The sequence below is a fragment of the Sebastes fasciatus genome, chromosome 6 (assembly GCF_043250625.1).
Source record: "Sebastes fasciatus isolate fSebFas1 chromosome 6, fSebFas1.pri, whole genome shotgun sequence".
NCBI classification, from domain to species: domain Eukaryota; kingdom Metazoa; phylum Chordata; class Actinopteri; order Perciformes; family Sebastidae; genus Sebastes; species Sebastes fasciatus.
Window position 1 is genome coordinate 19,224,300 of NC_133800.1, and position 16,095 is coordinate 19,240,394.

Consider the following 16,095-nt stretch of genomic DNA (forward strand, 5'->3'; position numbering starts at 1 on the left):
CCGTCCCACACTTGTCACTCCTCCACCGGTCAGATAGGCTCTGTCAGTTAAATAAGAGATAAAGGGAAAGTCAGGAGGAGGGAGGGGACATGGAGGGTGGGGGGGATGTTCTCTGTTAGTTTAGCACCCCTAGTCGAAGGGTTTTTGTTACTGATGAGGGTCACAGAGGGAATGAACAGCCTAAAGACAGACGGGCAGGGGAAAGGAAAGTTGACTGGCACGTTAGCCGGTGTCTCCCTATCACTCTGCTTAATCTGAAGAGACAAGGGATGTCTTGAGTTGTGGGGATGACCATGGGAACGGGGATATGGCGAAGTGGGAGAAGAGGGGACACAACTGTCCAGATCAATTTGCCTTCACATTCTCCGTGCGCAGATGTCCCCTCTCTCTCTGTTTATCTCGATGGCTGTTTAACTTTCTCATGCACACCAATGTCAAATGATATACATTGGTGTTATACAGCCCATTCTCATTCCCGCAGGGCGTCCAATACAGACGTTTTGGTACGTACGGCTGCCGGCGTTAGATACTGACGCACAAGGCACCCTTGAGCAGCAATATGAGAAGCACCGGGCTTTCCATTAACTACAATGTAAACCCATCTACGTCAATATTAAACACGCGGAGAAAGTGCTGTTGTGACGTAGTTTAAAGAGTGAAAGAGACACACATCGGGCGGGCGGAAGAGGAGGTGGATGGGTCCAACAAACACAAGACTTTCATCCCTTGGACCGCTATTTGTAACCCATGCATCGCGTTACAATCAGCTGTTTGTTCGTGTCCCATTTTTACAACATTCAGTGTCATTTTCACTGTAAAAACATAGTAGTTTTAAGCCCAACCATGTAGTTTTTCCTAAACCTAACTATAGTGATGGTATAGTGCTAAGTGTTTTTGTTTAATTCACAACATTAAGCACGTGTTTACTGCACCGAGGGGTCTGACAAAGCGTCAGTATATGACGAGTTGGGACGAGAACGTGTTGAGTTATACGATTTAAGTTTTCCTTTTTTTCATCCCTGTTTAAAACTTAAATTAAGTCTTGCTCATTTGAGCTTTTCACGGTCTTCTCCTTGCAACCCAATTAGTATTTCATAAGAGGCTCATCACCTTTTCACACATATCACTGATGATTAGCCTTCTGGGATAACCTCGACAGAATAGTCTCCTGGATAGATTTAGTCAGTCTGTCAACAGGCATCAGTTCAGGCAGGATGAGACCCATGTCAAACATTACCTCTCTATTTAGGAACAGAGGCGCGTCTGCCAAACACTGTTATTGAACTGGCACTACAAGAGCGTAACCTAGCCCCTCACGTATAAATATTAAAGGTGTATGGTTAAGAAATATTAATGTCATATTCAATCAATCATTATTACCCGAGGGGAAAATCCTGTTTGAGGTGTAGCAGCATTAGCAATTTTTAGCTTTGGAAATGTCTGGATATCCCGCTCCTGAAATGTGTGTAACAATGAGCCTCCTCTCTGCCTGTCAAAATATTTTGCCTTTTGTCCTGAGGAATCTGTTCATTTTACCGAGCTCTCTCTCAATAATGTTGTCACTGACATGTTGGAAAAGGCAATGTCTCCACCTATAGGTGCAAATACAGCACTACAATTCACTACTTTTTTTTTCTTCTTCTACCCAATGCATTCAAGAATCAATGTATAAGTTAAGTACAATAATGAACATGTATTCTCAAAATCAAGTTTATTCATAAAAACTTCAAAATGTATTAATAATGCACCAATAAAACTTTCAACTGAAAATCGGCTCTGCTTATTTATTCATAAGTCATTTACAGATCAACGTTTTCTTACATGAGACAAAATTAGATGTGTGCTATTGAGACCAATAATCACCTGCTAACTTTTGTGTGGTGTGAAAATTTAATTTAATATTTTTCAAATGCTTTATTTAAAAGTAGTAAACATCTAATATACCTATGTATGATATTTTTTGTACAGTGTAGAACAATTTCAGAATTCCTTCAAAATCGCTTAAGGGACATTTGTTATTTAGAAATACTGTACATCCCTTAAATGGATGCAGATTAACAATTTGAGCGTCAAACACTACATTTCCTGCATTCTGGTGAATTTGTATGCGCCAATTTCTGACTTTTCTGCATCAAGTCACGGTGGAAATGTCTTTATATCTTGAGGTCAGAGGTCAAAGGTCCCCTTTGAAATTCGCCATGCCAGTTTTCCCTTAGCCTAACTTTGGAGCCTTATTTAGCTTCCTTCCCAACAAGCCAATAGCTTTGGATTCCTTTCATTTTTTATAGTTTCATATGATACCAATATCTTCCCTCTAGCTTGAAGACTGAGCTCACTACAGCCTCTTAAAGACAGTTATGTCGGCCGGAATTGCCGGCGATCCCGCAGGTCTCAAAAGGGTTTGAGAATAATTTTTTCTAAAAGAGTCTAAAATCAGCAATGCAGACAATAATGATAATATCCATTACAGTTTGTTTGATTGTTGGAACCTGTAAATGTGAAGAATATAAACAGGAGACAGACACTTTAAAGCAGTTTGGGTTTGTAGCTGCTATATATTTGTAAGTTTGGAGTAAATACAAAGAACATACATACCATCAAACAAGCATACAACAGACAAACATCCAAGCCCAGTATAGAAAAAGAGAAGATCTTTGAAGTGTTTTATACATTCTTATATACAGTGTAGATTATTAAGATATTACAGAAGATTAAAGTACGATTTTTTTTCATATCATCTGTGTGTCGACAGAATGTTTTAATTTCTTAAAAATCTAGGAAAAATTAAGACGTAATCACAACATGTATGGAAGGACATCGCCATATGAACAAAATAGAACCCATGTTCAAGAGTGAGAAATACAGGTGTCAACACAGTGCTTTTTTTTTTCCTCTGCTTGTTTATCTTTTGTTATGCTGCTAATTAAAATGTGCAGTGAGACTGTCAGTAACAAAACAGTGCTAGAAAATAACTCAGGAAACACAGGGAGGTGATTATAAGATGATGTCTGATACATGTATCTTGATTATATATACCAGTCAAGAGCAGGAAATAATTTTTTTAGCAAATGTAACAGATAAAAAGCAAACGGTGAGCAGAATGGAATGCTTGTTATATGTGTGGATCAAAAAGACGACGATACACTAAAAAAAATCTGTTTGTGTTTCTCACAAGAAAAGCAAAGTTTGTGATCCTTTTGTCATCGTGATCTGATCCCTCCCACCAACATTCTTGCAGTATCTCAAAAGGAAATAAGTTATTTTGGTCCAAGAAAAAGGTCTCCGCTGTTTTATCCAAGAAAATGAGGCTGGGTAATTTCTGCATACTTGTGAGAATATTTTGTTTTGCTCGAAAAAAAACATCAAAATAAAGAGTCACGCTTTTTCTTTATGCTTTCTACAAAACAGGGAGTCACATTTTTTTTCTTTATCCTTCCTACAAAATAGAGAGTACAAAGTTTCAGTGGGAGGATTAAGGTAAAAACATGCACAAATGTGAGGGGAGATGGTGTCCCTGAGTGTGTGTGTGTGTGTGTGTGTATGTATGTGTGTGTGCTAGTGTGTATCCGCCTGCTTATATGGTCTCCACATAATTGGCAGGGAACAAGCCTTGGCGGCCATCTTTGCTCCATCCCCTCCACCAGGCTTTGTCCACCGTTTCCACATCCTTGATGATGTCACCGGGTTCAAAGGAGATCTCCGATTCGTCCTCTGTGGGAGCCGCAAGATAACATGGTGAAGACCCACTAAACACGGTGTAATTACCATAAGTGGAGGCACTTTATGCGCACATGCGTGGCGATTATCCTCTAAATGGCAGCTTACCTGCTTGGTAGTCATACAAAGCTCGGACGCACATTTGTCGCTCGGCTAAAACCTGAAGCGGAGAGAAAAAACGTAGTAAGAAGAAGGCTGCAATCATGAAATACACGTCTTGTGTAACTCAAATTCACAAGACAGAATAAAGGACAATTAAATCACTTTCATAGAAACCCTTTTTCACATGAACTTTTGATTTTAAAAGATAAGACTGCTGGAGATATTCTACATTTGTGTCAACAAAGCCCATGAAAGGCCAAAACCACCTTACTAACAACATGTATTGCCTGTGTAGCCAAAGCCTGATATTCCTCTGTGCAATAAACCTCAATTGTTGTGCAAAAACTCAGCAACACCTTTACCCTGGGTGGCATGTTCTTACATTACAATGAACATGGGCATCATACTTTATTCATACACGCTGTCCTGTTGCTGTAAATACTCACTAGTAAACTGAATGTGTATTGAGCCACTGCTGAAAATAGTCCCCAACAAATGTACTTCATACTTCTGTTTGCTGAAAACTACAGTACCCAACTGATTTAGAGCCTGTTTTAAAGATGAACCAATGAGCTTGGAGCTGGGTGCCACTATGGTTTGTTACACAGAACCATCTGAGAAGCCGTAATTGGAAACTGTTTGGAAAAGAATGCAAAGAATGCTTGGCAGGTGATTGGATGAACCATCCGTCAATCAAACTCTTGTCGAAGCCAGTCGGGAGAAGAGCGAAAACCCTCTTTTCCATCAAAAAAAGCCTTCAGGGCTGTTCTTTTCTCTTCTTTCAATGAAGAAATACTCTCTAGTTCTGATAGAACTGATGCTATAGCAGCATCTACGCTAACCTCTTCAGGTTGTTGTTTAGAACTGACAAAGTTGCTCCGTGTCATCTCACACTACGGTCTCACACACCTAGCTGCCAGTAGCTACACACAGGACACCGATTGGTCCGTGCTCTGACTTGCCAGACACAAACGCATTACTTGAAGCCTGACAAGATGGATTTTCGTGTGATAGGTGATCCTGCGATTCTCGTGTGATCTTGTGGCATCGCAAGAATCCAGCTGCCGTGCAAGGTAAGAGCGCCACATACAGGGTAGCAAAGTCAGAGAGCATCGAGATAGACTAACACGGTGTTGGTTTCGTTTTTAGTGGGATTCGTTGACAATGAGAAAAATATGAAGACTTGATGACCTTTCAACCCAACCAAATATTCATTAATATTTTTTAAATTAAGAACAGATTTCCATTTTTGAACAAACAGGCTTAGTGTTAGATACTGTACAAGTATAATATATGTTTGTAGATACAGTACCTCTTGTCCATTTTCCGAGATCATCTGTTCCTCATCCTCTACGATGTCATCCTCCTCTACTGTGCCGTGGAGTTCGTAGCACACAGCCAGCTCCGGTGAGCTCAGTTCTGTGTCGGATGGACTCAAAGATCGCTCTGAGGAAGACCAGTGTGAAAAGCGTTCATCACAGCCCAAACAGTACAGAGAATGTATTTATGTGTCATCACTGAATAACGCTACATTAGTATAATATTATTTGATCTGATATGTTGCCAAACCTATGCCATTCTGTTCCTGTGTGTCCTCTCCATTTGGGATCCCATTGGTTGACGGGACGACAGTCTCGTGTTTGATTACTTGACAAATGGGTTCGGCATCTGAAATAACGACTTGGTTGTAATCTTTTGTCATCGTGCAACATGTTATCAAATGTAATTTTAACTTTTGGAAAGCTACAAAACATCATTTAAAAATAAATGCTGTGTGACAGTGTAACAATACAGTGTAAAAAATAACAGGGTACAAGAACAAGAGGACTACCAGTGATGGCTGACTCTTCATCTTTCTTTGAAAGCTCAGCAGGGTCAGAGGGGGTCTGACTGTCTTCTGATTGGTCATTCTCCTCTCCATCTTCCTTTGCCTCCTCCTCCTCCTCCTCCTCCTCCTGCACCACCTCACATTCAGCTTCCTGTTTTAATCCCTCCTCCTCTTCCTCCTTGTCAGCTTCCTTCACCTCCTCCTTTTCCTCCTCCTCTTGCTCCCGCTCCTCTGCCTCAGTCTGGACTGGTTCTGTGGTAACAGCACAAGGCTGTGGTTGTGTTTCAGCCTCATCTTCCTTGTGCTCCTCCTCCTCCTCTTCCTCATCCTCCTCCACCAGTACAGCCCGTGCTATGTAGCCAGTGTCTGAGACCAGCTCAGTGTGCACAAGACTGGCTGTGTTGAGGTCTGTTGATTGGAAAATTACATCATTAAAAACACAATTTGATTAAGCTTACATGTTGTAAAAGAGCCCACGAAGGTTGTGTATAAAAGTGAACTATAACGAACGAAAAAGTTGGATTCTCTGGGTGCACATTACAGTTAAGCCTGGCACGACTAAAAGTATATGTGGTTACTTTAGGAATATTTAATTGTGACTGGACTGTAAAAATAATCGGAGCTCTGTCATTTCTGTATAACAGGCCACTGATTCATATTCCCTGGTCTGCTTTACACAGTCTGGAGTATGTGGAGTAGTTTTTGGCAAAAGCATCTAAGTCACTTTAGCCTGTAATAAAAAAAAAAATGTAACAACCACTACTTAATGTCAAACTATTAATGTCTTTGGCAAAGTAATAAGCAGAGTAATATGCTCTTTTCACATTGCACCATCACCCTGACTTTTTGTGATACTCAGACTTTCTACGTAGATTACCTCAAAAAGGAAAAACAACATTGCATAATCAGATCCTAATATAATTGTTTGTGTCCTGCTCCATCGTACCTGTGTTTGGCCGTGGTCTCTCTGGAAGAGGAGCTGTCGGAGCCTGTGGAGACTCGAAGCAGAAAGTTGAGTGCTCTGGCTCGGTCGGGGTATTTGGGGGCGAGGCAGGCAGGGCCTCTGGATGTGACTGAGAGGGGTTGTTCTTTACTAAAACGGGGGACAAGGAAGCCAAGAGAGTAGGGGAGGCCGGGGGTGCAGAAGGTTCTGTGGGTGACGGGGGTTTGGGCTCAACAGCAGTCTGAACTTGGCTGTTAGTTTGTGGAACGCTGGGCAGCGCTGAGACTGGAGGGGCGGGGCGAAGAGGTAATGTGGGCGGCGACATGGGGGCTCTGGGCCTTTCTGGAGAGGTGACAGGGCGGAAATCGGGGCTCGTGGGGGGAGACGTGGCACGGTAGATGGGGGAGGGAGGAGCCCGGGCGAAGGGGGAGACTAAGGGTGAACTGTAAGGGGAGGTCGACGTGCTCCCTTCTGCTTTAGAGAAGATGAAGGCCGTGTCTGTCAGGCTGCGCTGGTATCGTCTGAAGGGTTTGCCTGGAGAGAAAGAAAACAGTTCAGAAACTGAAAGGATACATATTGCATATCCAACAACTGCATGCACTGTAATCCAGGGCTGATGCTTGTGTTTCAATAAAGCTTGTCTAGACCTTAAAGTCTCAGTGTACATACCGGTGCGGGAGGATCCAGGGCTGGTGGGACTTTGTGATGATGATGATGACAGCTGCCTGAAGAACTCCCTCGGGTTCATGGAGCGCTGTGACACTAACTCTGCCGCCTCCTACAGGTCAAGTAATGTACAGTATGTGCACGAAATCATTAAACAGACCAGGTGTCACGAAAATCTATAGCATTTCAACATGTGGCCCATTCAGGTCTTTGAAAAAGCGCTAATTAAAATAATATTAAGTAATGTTAGCTGTATGAGTTTATACTGTATAAGATTCACTTACTGCCGCTTTCTCTATGGACTCGCTCCTTCTAAGACGAGCCCTCATATCATCCATGTGCTCCCTCTGCTGCTGCTCCTGTCAGTGCAGAAACACAATCATATTATTTATATATTCACACACACACACACACACACATTTTAATCTCTTCATTTATAATAGAACCATTTGAAAAAGTAGATGACACAACACTTAAGACTTGTGTAGCTTGAGTGTTTTGACATTGAGCACTAATTAACGATACAGTAACTGCTGGCACAAAGCAACACCTTGGAAGGACTGTTGCTTTTCTCTCAGGAATCTCATACACCTACAAACCCCTCACTACACACATGTATAACCAGCCTTAATCTCACCTCTCACAAATATAAATATACTGTCTGTACTCATAACTAAGCTTAGAGACAGCCTCGAGTAAAGGCCGGAGGTAATTGTAACCCTAGTGAGGAACGCCTCCTCCAAACCGTGGTCATATATACAACACAGCTCCAAAACTGAGATTTTTCTCTTAGTCTTGTTTACAATAACGTCTCGTGTATTAGCTAAAATTTGAAATCGCATCGTATTTAGTGTTGCACTGTTTGAACATTGTGTTTGTGCATTCAGCATACTGTATAGTTGTATGTCAAAATGTCATGAAGTCTGTCATGTCTTGCTATTTCAAGCGATTTATATGCAAAGCAACCATTCAGAGTGTGTGACAATGAATCAGACAGCTACTGTAAGAAACAACCATTAGAGCAAAATGTTAACTTATTTCTTCTCAAAACATCATTAGTTATGTAATTAATGTCATATGAAGAAAAAAAAAATATTATTTTAGGAAAGTTACAGTTAATTTGCATATTGTCTAAAACAAAAATAGACATGGACATGAATTTCTGTCCCAGTCCGTCCCTGTTGTAAATAAATGGGCGGCATAATTGTTTTTTGCCTAGAGCAGCAGAAGTGCATGCTCCGGGGCCTGCTTCCACCTGTACATGCGGGTCCACCTCCTCCTCATTGAATGTGATAAAGACACATGAGAGGATTTGTAAAAAACCTTGAGAACTGCCTGCGGATTAAAGTGACATCCATATCACCAGACATCCCAAAAGATCATGACTGATGGAAGATGTCAGTTTTCACATTGAATACTAAGCCCATCGTTATTGTATTTAATTTGTATCGTAAAAAAAAAAAAAAACTTTCTCACACTTTTATTTTGTAGGCAAAAATCGCTAAAGAGGAAGTGATTCTGTGGGTCCCTGTTGCTGCCATGACGGAGATCTATTTCAGCATCTGATTGAGGGGCCCGGCAGGCCCCATTGTTTTCTCAGAGTTGTTTTGTAGCAGGACAATGGTGGCACTTACATGGATCAGAGAGTCAGTTATAAAGTCCTCAAAAACAATTACAGTTTTAGAATCAGACCTCTCACAGCCAAAGGTCAATCCAGGTCTTACACGGGGGACAATGAGTTCAGGCCAGTCTGACCAAACTGAAAAGCCAGAAACCAGCAAAGCTATTTGTATCCATTTTGCCACCACAAAGCCCATGAAAACACGGTTGACCACTTTGTATCATTTTACATGCAAGATATACACATCAGGGCTGTCAAAGTTAAGGCGATAATAACGCATTAATGCAAATGTGTTTTAACGCCATTAATTTCTTTAACGCATTAACGTAACTTGCAGTTTTTAGGTTATACCGGGCTCAGTTTTAAAGCTAGAGTAAATATCAGATGAAACTACAAAACATAAGTCACCATTGGTACTAACCATGTCATACTAGCTTGCCATGTTCTGATTTGAGCATATTTTTTATGCTTAATGCAGTACCTGTGAGGGTTTCTGGACAATATTTGTCATTGTTTTGTGTTGATAATTGATTTCCAATAATAACTATATACATACATTTGCATAAAGCAGCACATTTGCCTGCTCCCATGTTGATAAGAGTATTAAATACTTGACAAATCTCCCTTTAAGGTACATTTTGAACAGATAAAAAAATGTGTGATTCATTTTCGATTAATCGCGGTTAACTATGGACAATTATGTGATTAATCGTGATTCAATATTTGAATCGATTGACAGCCCTAATACACATCTCTTCACTCACCCATTTGTGTTTCTCCTTTTTGCGCAGTTCTTCTTCTTGTTCTGCCTGTTTTCTTCTGTGAGATATTTACACAAATAAAACAGCACCACTTATTATTGTTCCAATATCCAAAATACAGTGCATTTACTGTGTACATGAATCTATTACTGAACAAAAAAATATAAACGCAACACTTTTGTTTTTGCTCACATTTTTCACAAGTTGAAATAAAAGATATTTGTTAAAATCTGATTCAGTGAGCGCTTCTCCTTTGCCAAGATAATCCATCCACCTGACAGATGTGGCACATCAAGATGCTGATTAAACAGCATCATTATTACACAGGTGTGCATTGGGCTGCTCACAATAAAAAGCCACTCTAAAATGTGCAGTTTTATCACACAACATCCAGATGTCTCACGTTTTGACGGAGTGTGCCGTTGGCATGCTGACTGAAGGAAGGGCCACCAGAGCTGTGGCAGTAGGGTTATGGTACGATAACAAACCCAGGTGCATTTTATTGAAGGCAATTTGAATGCACAGAGATACTATGACGAGATCCTGAGGCCCATTGTCGTGCCATTCATCCGCCACCAACACCTCCATGTTGCAGCATGATAATGCACGGCCCCAAGTTGCAAAGATCTGTACCCAGGAAGCTGAAAACATCCCAATTCTTGCATCTCCTGTCATGTCACCCATTGAGCACGTTTGGGATGCTCTGGATCGGCGTGTTTTAATTTCTGCTAATATCCAGCAACTTTGCACAGCCATTGAAGAGGATTGGGCCGACATTCATCAGGCCTCAATCAACAACCTGATCAACTCTATTGCAGAGGAGATATGTCTCACTGCATGATGCAAATGGTGGTAACACCAGATACTGTCTGATACTTTGAGGTATCTGTGTCCAAAAAAAATAATTTCTGCAGGCCTAGTCGTGTGATATCCTAATGAATAGTCTTTTTTTCCAAGATAAAACTACACATTTTAGAGTGGCCTTTTATTGTAGGCAGCCCAAGGCACACCTGTGCAATAATGATACATCTTGATATGCCACACCTGTCAGGTGGATGGATTATGTTGGCAAAGGAGAAGTGATCACTAACATGGATTTTAACAAATTTGTGCACAACATTTTCAGCGACATAAACCTTTTTCTAGATCTTTAATTTCAACTCATGAAAACAAAAGTGTATATTATAGTTTTTTTCAGTTTACTTTATTCTTCTAAACCATACAAAGTACAGCCACTGGAGGGCACTATTGGAACTATTGGAAACAGACATTGTTCCTACCTCTGCTCCTCAATCATCTGTAGCTTCTCATTCATCTTTCTGTCCCTCTCGTCTGCATCCCTCCGCTCCTTTGAAACTCTCTCTCTTTCAAGGCGCCGTCTCTCCTCCGCTGCTCGCCTCTTCTCCTCGTCTTTCCTCTCTTCCTCTTCACGCTGACACACACACACACACACAATGGGAAACAATGGGAGAATATATTATACTTTCATTTCACTTTCAAATAGAAAAATAGCTCTCCTCAGTAGCTATGTAAATGGCAGTAAACTATATTTTAGCCACACAGATGTGGCCAAATAGAGAGACTTTGGCATACCTCTGCTCGTGCCCAGAAGGAGTCTCTGTTTATCCGTCTCATCTCCATGGCAGCATTAGTTTTTCTGTAGTTTGTACCCTATAAGAAAAACAAAGGAACAGCGAATGTAGAGCCACAAATATATTAGAAGTCACATAGGAGGTAAGTTTCTACATTAAGTTGTGTCACAGTGTGTTTATGAAAGTCTCTGTCTCCATCTGTTGGGCAGATGCGGTATTGCAGTGGACTCACCACTAGTTCCTCCTTGTCCGCAGACCTGGAGCTCCTTCTCACCCACTGTGTAGGAGGCTGGGCCTGGGCCTTGCTGAGCTCTGCTAGTATCTTCTCCTCCGTCACATCCTCCACTTTCTCTGCACCAACGAATACATGTGCTTCCTGAAACATGGAGGGCAGGGAATGAAAAAGAGATGGCCAATAGAGTAAGACAGATGTGAATTTAATCCACCCTTGCATACTGTACTGTAGTCACACACACACACACACACACACACACACACAAAGGCTAGAAATTCATACACAAGTACACACAGTCCCTCTGGTGGTTTTCTCTTGGTCTGACTTGGAGTTATGCAAACTTGGAGCCAAACAGTTGTGCAACTGCTACAAGGATTGTAAGAGAGCAAAAAATACTCCCTGGCTTTAGCGTGAGGACAGGAATGCATTGGTTTGGATGGTTTTAGATGGCAGAGGGGGGGATGGGAAGAAATAAAAAATAGGGGGTTAGATAGGGAAAGTGAGAAAGAGAGGGTGTGAAAGCATGTGTTTTTGCAAAAATGTAGAAAAAGAGAGAGACCTTCACTTAACACGCAATAGTTGCTCAATACCTGGAAGTCAAGCTTAAGGGAGATTTAGAGATATAAAAAAAGACTATTGGCAAATCATATTCAAAAACCGCAGTAGTGTTCCACTGCTGCTATTTCTATGGCACGGATAGGTGTTGAACATGAGCTGAACTCATGCATGTATACAGGCATTTTGTATGTGGCCAGGACCTCAGAATAATTTCCATGGAGAGTAAGTCCAGGCTTGTTGATGGAGGGCCAGGTCTGTCAGCCTCCAACAGGAAACCACAGCTTTATCTGAGTGACAACGCTGACACCGACACTGAACAGAGCATCCAGTGTGCCCTATAATACATGTCAGTACGGAGTATAATCCATATCACTCTAGCTGTCACTGCCAACTGCACACACACAGACCAGACAAGCAGTCCACAGCGCTGCCAGGGATGCTGGGAAAATCATGGAAACAGACAGAACCACAATGTACAGCAAAAGCTCCCAGTAGCAGAACATGTTTGCCCATTACTGACACCAACCCTGCATCCTCGTGCACTGGATTTTATCAAGTACAGGAAGACAGAACAGTTTTCTCTCAATATGTCAATATGGTCTTCCCTGCATACTTTATGCAAATCCCCTCTAATTCTTTGCATACCTTTTGCATAACTCTTTTCATATCATGATATGGCTGGGAGTCACTCAATAGCATTCAGGTGCTGCAGGACTTCCATATTCATCATCGTGTTTAAGATGTAAATCATAAGTGTTGGAGATTAAAAAAAGCCCCTACCCTCCTCTCAGTCTCTCACATTCCCCTCTGTTTCAATCCCATAACGTGTTTTGCTGTAAATGTAATGAATTCACAAGTGCCAACAAACTTTAGCATTTAACTCTTTTTCTATTTGAGCTCATAGTGCTGCTTCAGTAGTAAAGGCAAATGTGTCATAATCCACCCTATCCATGCCCTAGATATTTTCAGTCGATGAGACTGTTTTCAGGCTATTAAATAGGCGTTATCAGTCGCTATGAGCACCATAGATGGGGGTCAATAGGGGGCTACTACACCTAAAAGTAGGTTTTATCATGTATTCACATGGTAGATCACCAAAAGAAGGTATAAAAGAACATGACAGCGACCTCTAGCGACCGTAGTAATTGTGACAGGAGCAGAATTGGAAGTCAGGCGTTGTAGTATAGACAGGGTGAAACTCCATATGGGGTGGAATTTGAGGGTGATGGATGGGAGTTTTCACCCAGGAGACCGGGGTTCATATCCTATTTGTGTTCATAAGAATTCACTTTCACTTTTGAAACATAGTTATTTTAAGCAAAAAAACACAATGTTTTTCCTTTAACTTAACCAAGTTGTTTTGTTAGCTAAACCTACAGAAGCCTTTTTGTTAGAGTTCAAAACGTGACGTTTCATTCAGTTTAACAATGTGTTAGAATGTGTTACAACATAGGAGGCCCCTGATGATCCACATCTATGGTGCTTATAGCAACCGATAACATCTATTTAATGGCCTGATAACAGGCGATAACAGGTGATATTTTCATGGAAAAATCTCAGTATAACGTCCAAGTAGGATGTTGCATGCGAACCAACCATCTTTTTTAGGATTCGTGGCATTGATGACCTTGATAGCTATGGGTATAAGAATATAACCTCTCCGGGAGGAAAAGGAGCCTCGAGGTGATGTGACAGGTTGAGAGTTACCAGCTCGATATAATTGTGCTCAACTCTGCACAAACTGACTGCTCTGGCACTGCTTCATACTGTCTCTCCTGCTCAGGAGTTGTTCAGACTGCGAGAGGCAGTAGGTGGATGTGGATGTGTCCCTGTGAAGTCTGACCCAGATGACTGATGGGTCACTTATGGTTAAAGTGTTATTGTTTGCATGCTCCTTTAAAATGTAAAAAAGAATGTAAGTTGATTTTTGTTACATTAACAGCGTATTATGTTCCTCAGATGTTATGCCATTAACATTCGTAATGAGTTCTCCACAGTTTAAATAAATCAGAAGCAGCAATAGAGGCCAATGTTGGTTGACATGGCAATAAATCCTCTGTTCTTAAGTGTGTGTCAGGGCGAGATGACAGACGTGAATGATCTAAAGTGCTTCAGGGTTTAGTGCCTTGACCCGAATATGTTGCTTTATTCCATATTCACAATAGAAGTACTGTTCTTTGTTGCAATCCAAATCTCCTGCTCCACCTTAAAAGATATTTGGCATTGTGCCAGGCTGTCATGTGCACATAGTTATTACGTTTGGTTATGATTAAAGATGTATTTCATAAAATTAAAAGAAAAGATTCAACTCCTCCTGTATCTTCATTTCCATTTTTTACAGCCCTCTCTCATATCTGACTATATGAGATATACTTTCATACAGTATGTTTCTCTCCTCCAATGAATCACTCGCAGTATTAACACTTAATGTCCCTGCACACACACACACCCTTCTGACTCAACTTCATTCAGCTATTGTTTTAGTGGAAACGCAGAACAATGGAAACACCTGCACCCTATTCATAATTTACTTGTCATAACTTAACGCCACACTGGAGTACAGTATGTAACGTACCCAAATCTACTGCTGCAGGACTCGCCTTAACAAAACCCTCTCGCTGCCAGCTGGGACATGCAGCATAGCAAGCCAGAAAGACACAGAGAAGTTGAAAAAAAAAAAGAGAGAGAGAGAGAGGGAAATGAGCGAATAACAAATACAAACTAACAACGTGCCGAGGGAAATTCTAACTGACTGTATCCAAGGCAATGAATGCCAGGAGTCTAAGAAAACAAGCTAATTGAGCCCCCTGTTATTATCATCATCACTCAATTTATGTATGTGGGTTATCTCAGTAGTTTTGTTTCCCGGTCATCACAAGGTCAAGTAGGAATTTCGCTGAGAGTCAGGATTATTTAAGGCGTCTGTTTATTTTCTGTGGACAACAGTAAAATACAACCCGCCTTGCCGACAAAGGTAATATCAGCAACTATGCTATGACACCTGTTTGGATTTCTTTTCCCCTAAAAACAAATAGTGCTCTAAATCCCTTGAGACAATGTTGAATCAGTCACATATTGTTTTAGATTAAAAAAAGAATCAAAACAAGAGATTTGACCTTAAAACAGCCTATGAGTTTTAATAAATACATTATTGTCTTTGACTTTGCATTAGAGGAAAAGGTTTGCATATCTTTTACTCAATGTAAAAATCCATTAAAAGCACAAGCCCCATATTCACAACTTGACCTCATGAGAGACTCATCGATTGATTCACTATTAATTGATTAATCAACATTACGTTGCCACTCAATTTCAATAGACAAGACACAGAATCAATGGAGCCTGCCGTAGAAGTAATTTGGTGCTTTATATACTTGATATTTGTGAGGTCTTCACAGTAGGGCTGCGCGATTATGGCTAAAATGACAATTATTTTGATCAATATTGAGATCACGATTATTTATCATGATTATTTATAGATTAGGGACAAAATATTTTTATTACAATTTCACATTTAAAAAAAATATTGTGCTTCATTCCAACTGTCAACAACTCTAAATGTTGTCCTTTTACTTTGTTATTGTCATGTATCGTGGTTATTCAAATGATTAGGAAATAAATTATTGTATTTTTATTTAAATATTTGCTTTGATTAAAACAAATCTTGGCATTAGTAGTTCTAATTATATATTAAAAGCTGCTTAGAGTTAGTGTTAGGAAGTTAAACAGGTCATATTTCTCTCTCTAATATCTATTTTTCGTTGCTGTGAAAACATCTACTTCAAACAACTGGATTTATTGAAGTTTCTCGCCAAAAACTTAATTTTACAAGATTATGTTTGAACCCATCATGATAGTGTTATAATTTACAATCGCCCAATACTCATTTTTTACTGAGAAGAGATTGAACACACCATAATGTAAGTCAATGGAACCCCGTTAACGTTAGCTCTTTAGCTCCGTGCTGTCGGCAGACGAGCCGGTCACTGTGATTACTCTGAGCAGCATCATGGGAACGAATACCAATATAAAAAGTGGCTGATTGAGTTAGTTGTTCCAAATGTTTTTAAGG

The 16,095-nt window shown here is 40.6% G+C and overlaps 1 protein-coding gene across 1 annotated transcript in view; it reads right to left on the minus strand.

Moving 5' to 3' along the window:
* Positions 1–2,535: 2,535 nt before the first annotated feature.
* The window catches only part of LOC141769306 (uncharacterized), a 34,845-nt gene continuing 21,285 nt past the window's right edge, over positions 2,536–16,095 (minus strand). Inside the window, exons 5-16 of the mRNA XM_074638238.1 lie at positions 11,463–11,606; positions 11,232–11,309; positions 10,919–11,070; positions 9,642–9,696; positions 7,541–7,615; positions 7,260–7,368; positions 6,594–7,124; positions 5,651–6,055; positions 5,389–5,487; positions 5,132–5,265; positions 3,826–3,877; positions 2,536–3,711 (exon numbers count right to left, since the gene is read on the minus strand). Of these exons, the coding sequence (XP_074494339.1) occupies positions 3,575–3,711; positions 3,826–3,877; positions 5,132–5,265; positions 5,389–5,487; positions 5,651–6,055; positions 6,594–7,124; positions 7,260–7,368; positions 7,541–7,615; positions 9,642–9,696; positions 10,919–11,070; positions 11,232–11,309; positions 11,463–11,606 (1,971 nt within the window). The 3' untranslated portion in view covers positions 2,536–3,574. The remainder of the gene's footprint in view (positions 3,712–3,825; positions 3,878–5,131; positions 5,266–5,388; positions 5,488–5,650; positions 6,056–6,593; positions 7,125–7,259; positions 7,369–7,540; positions 7,616–9,641; positions 9,697–10,918; positions 11,071–11,231; positions 11,310–11,462; positions 11,607–16,095) is intronic.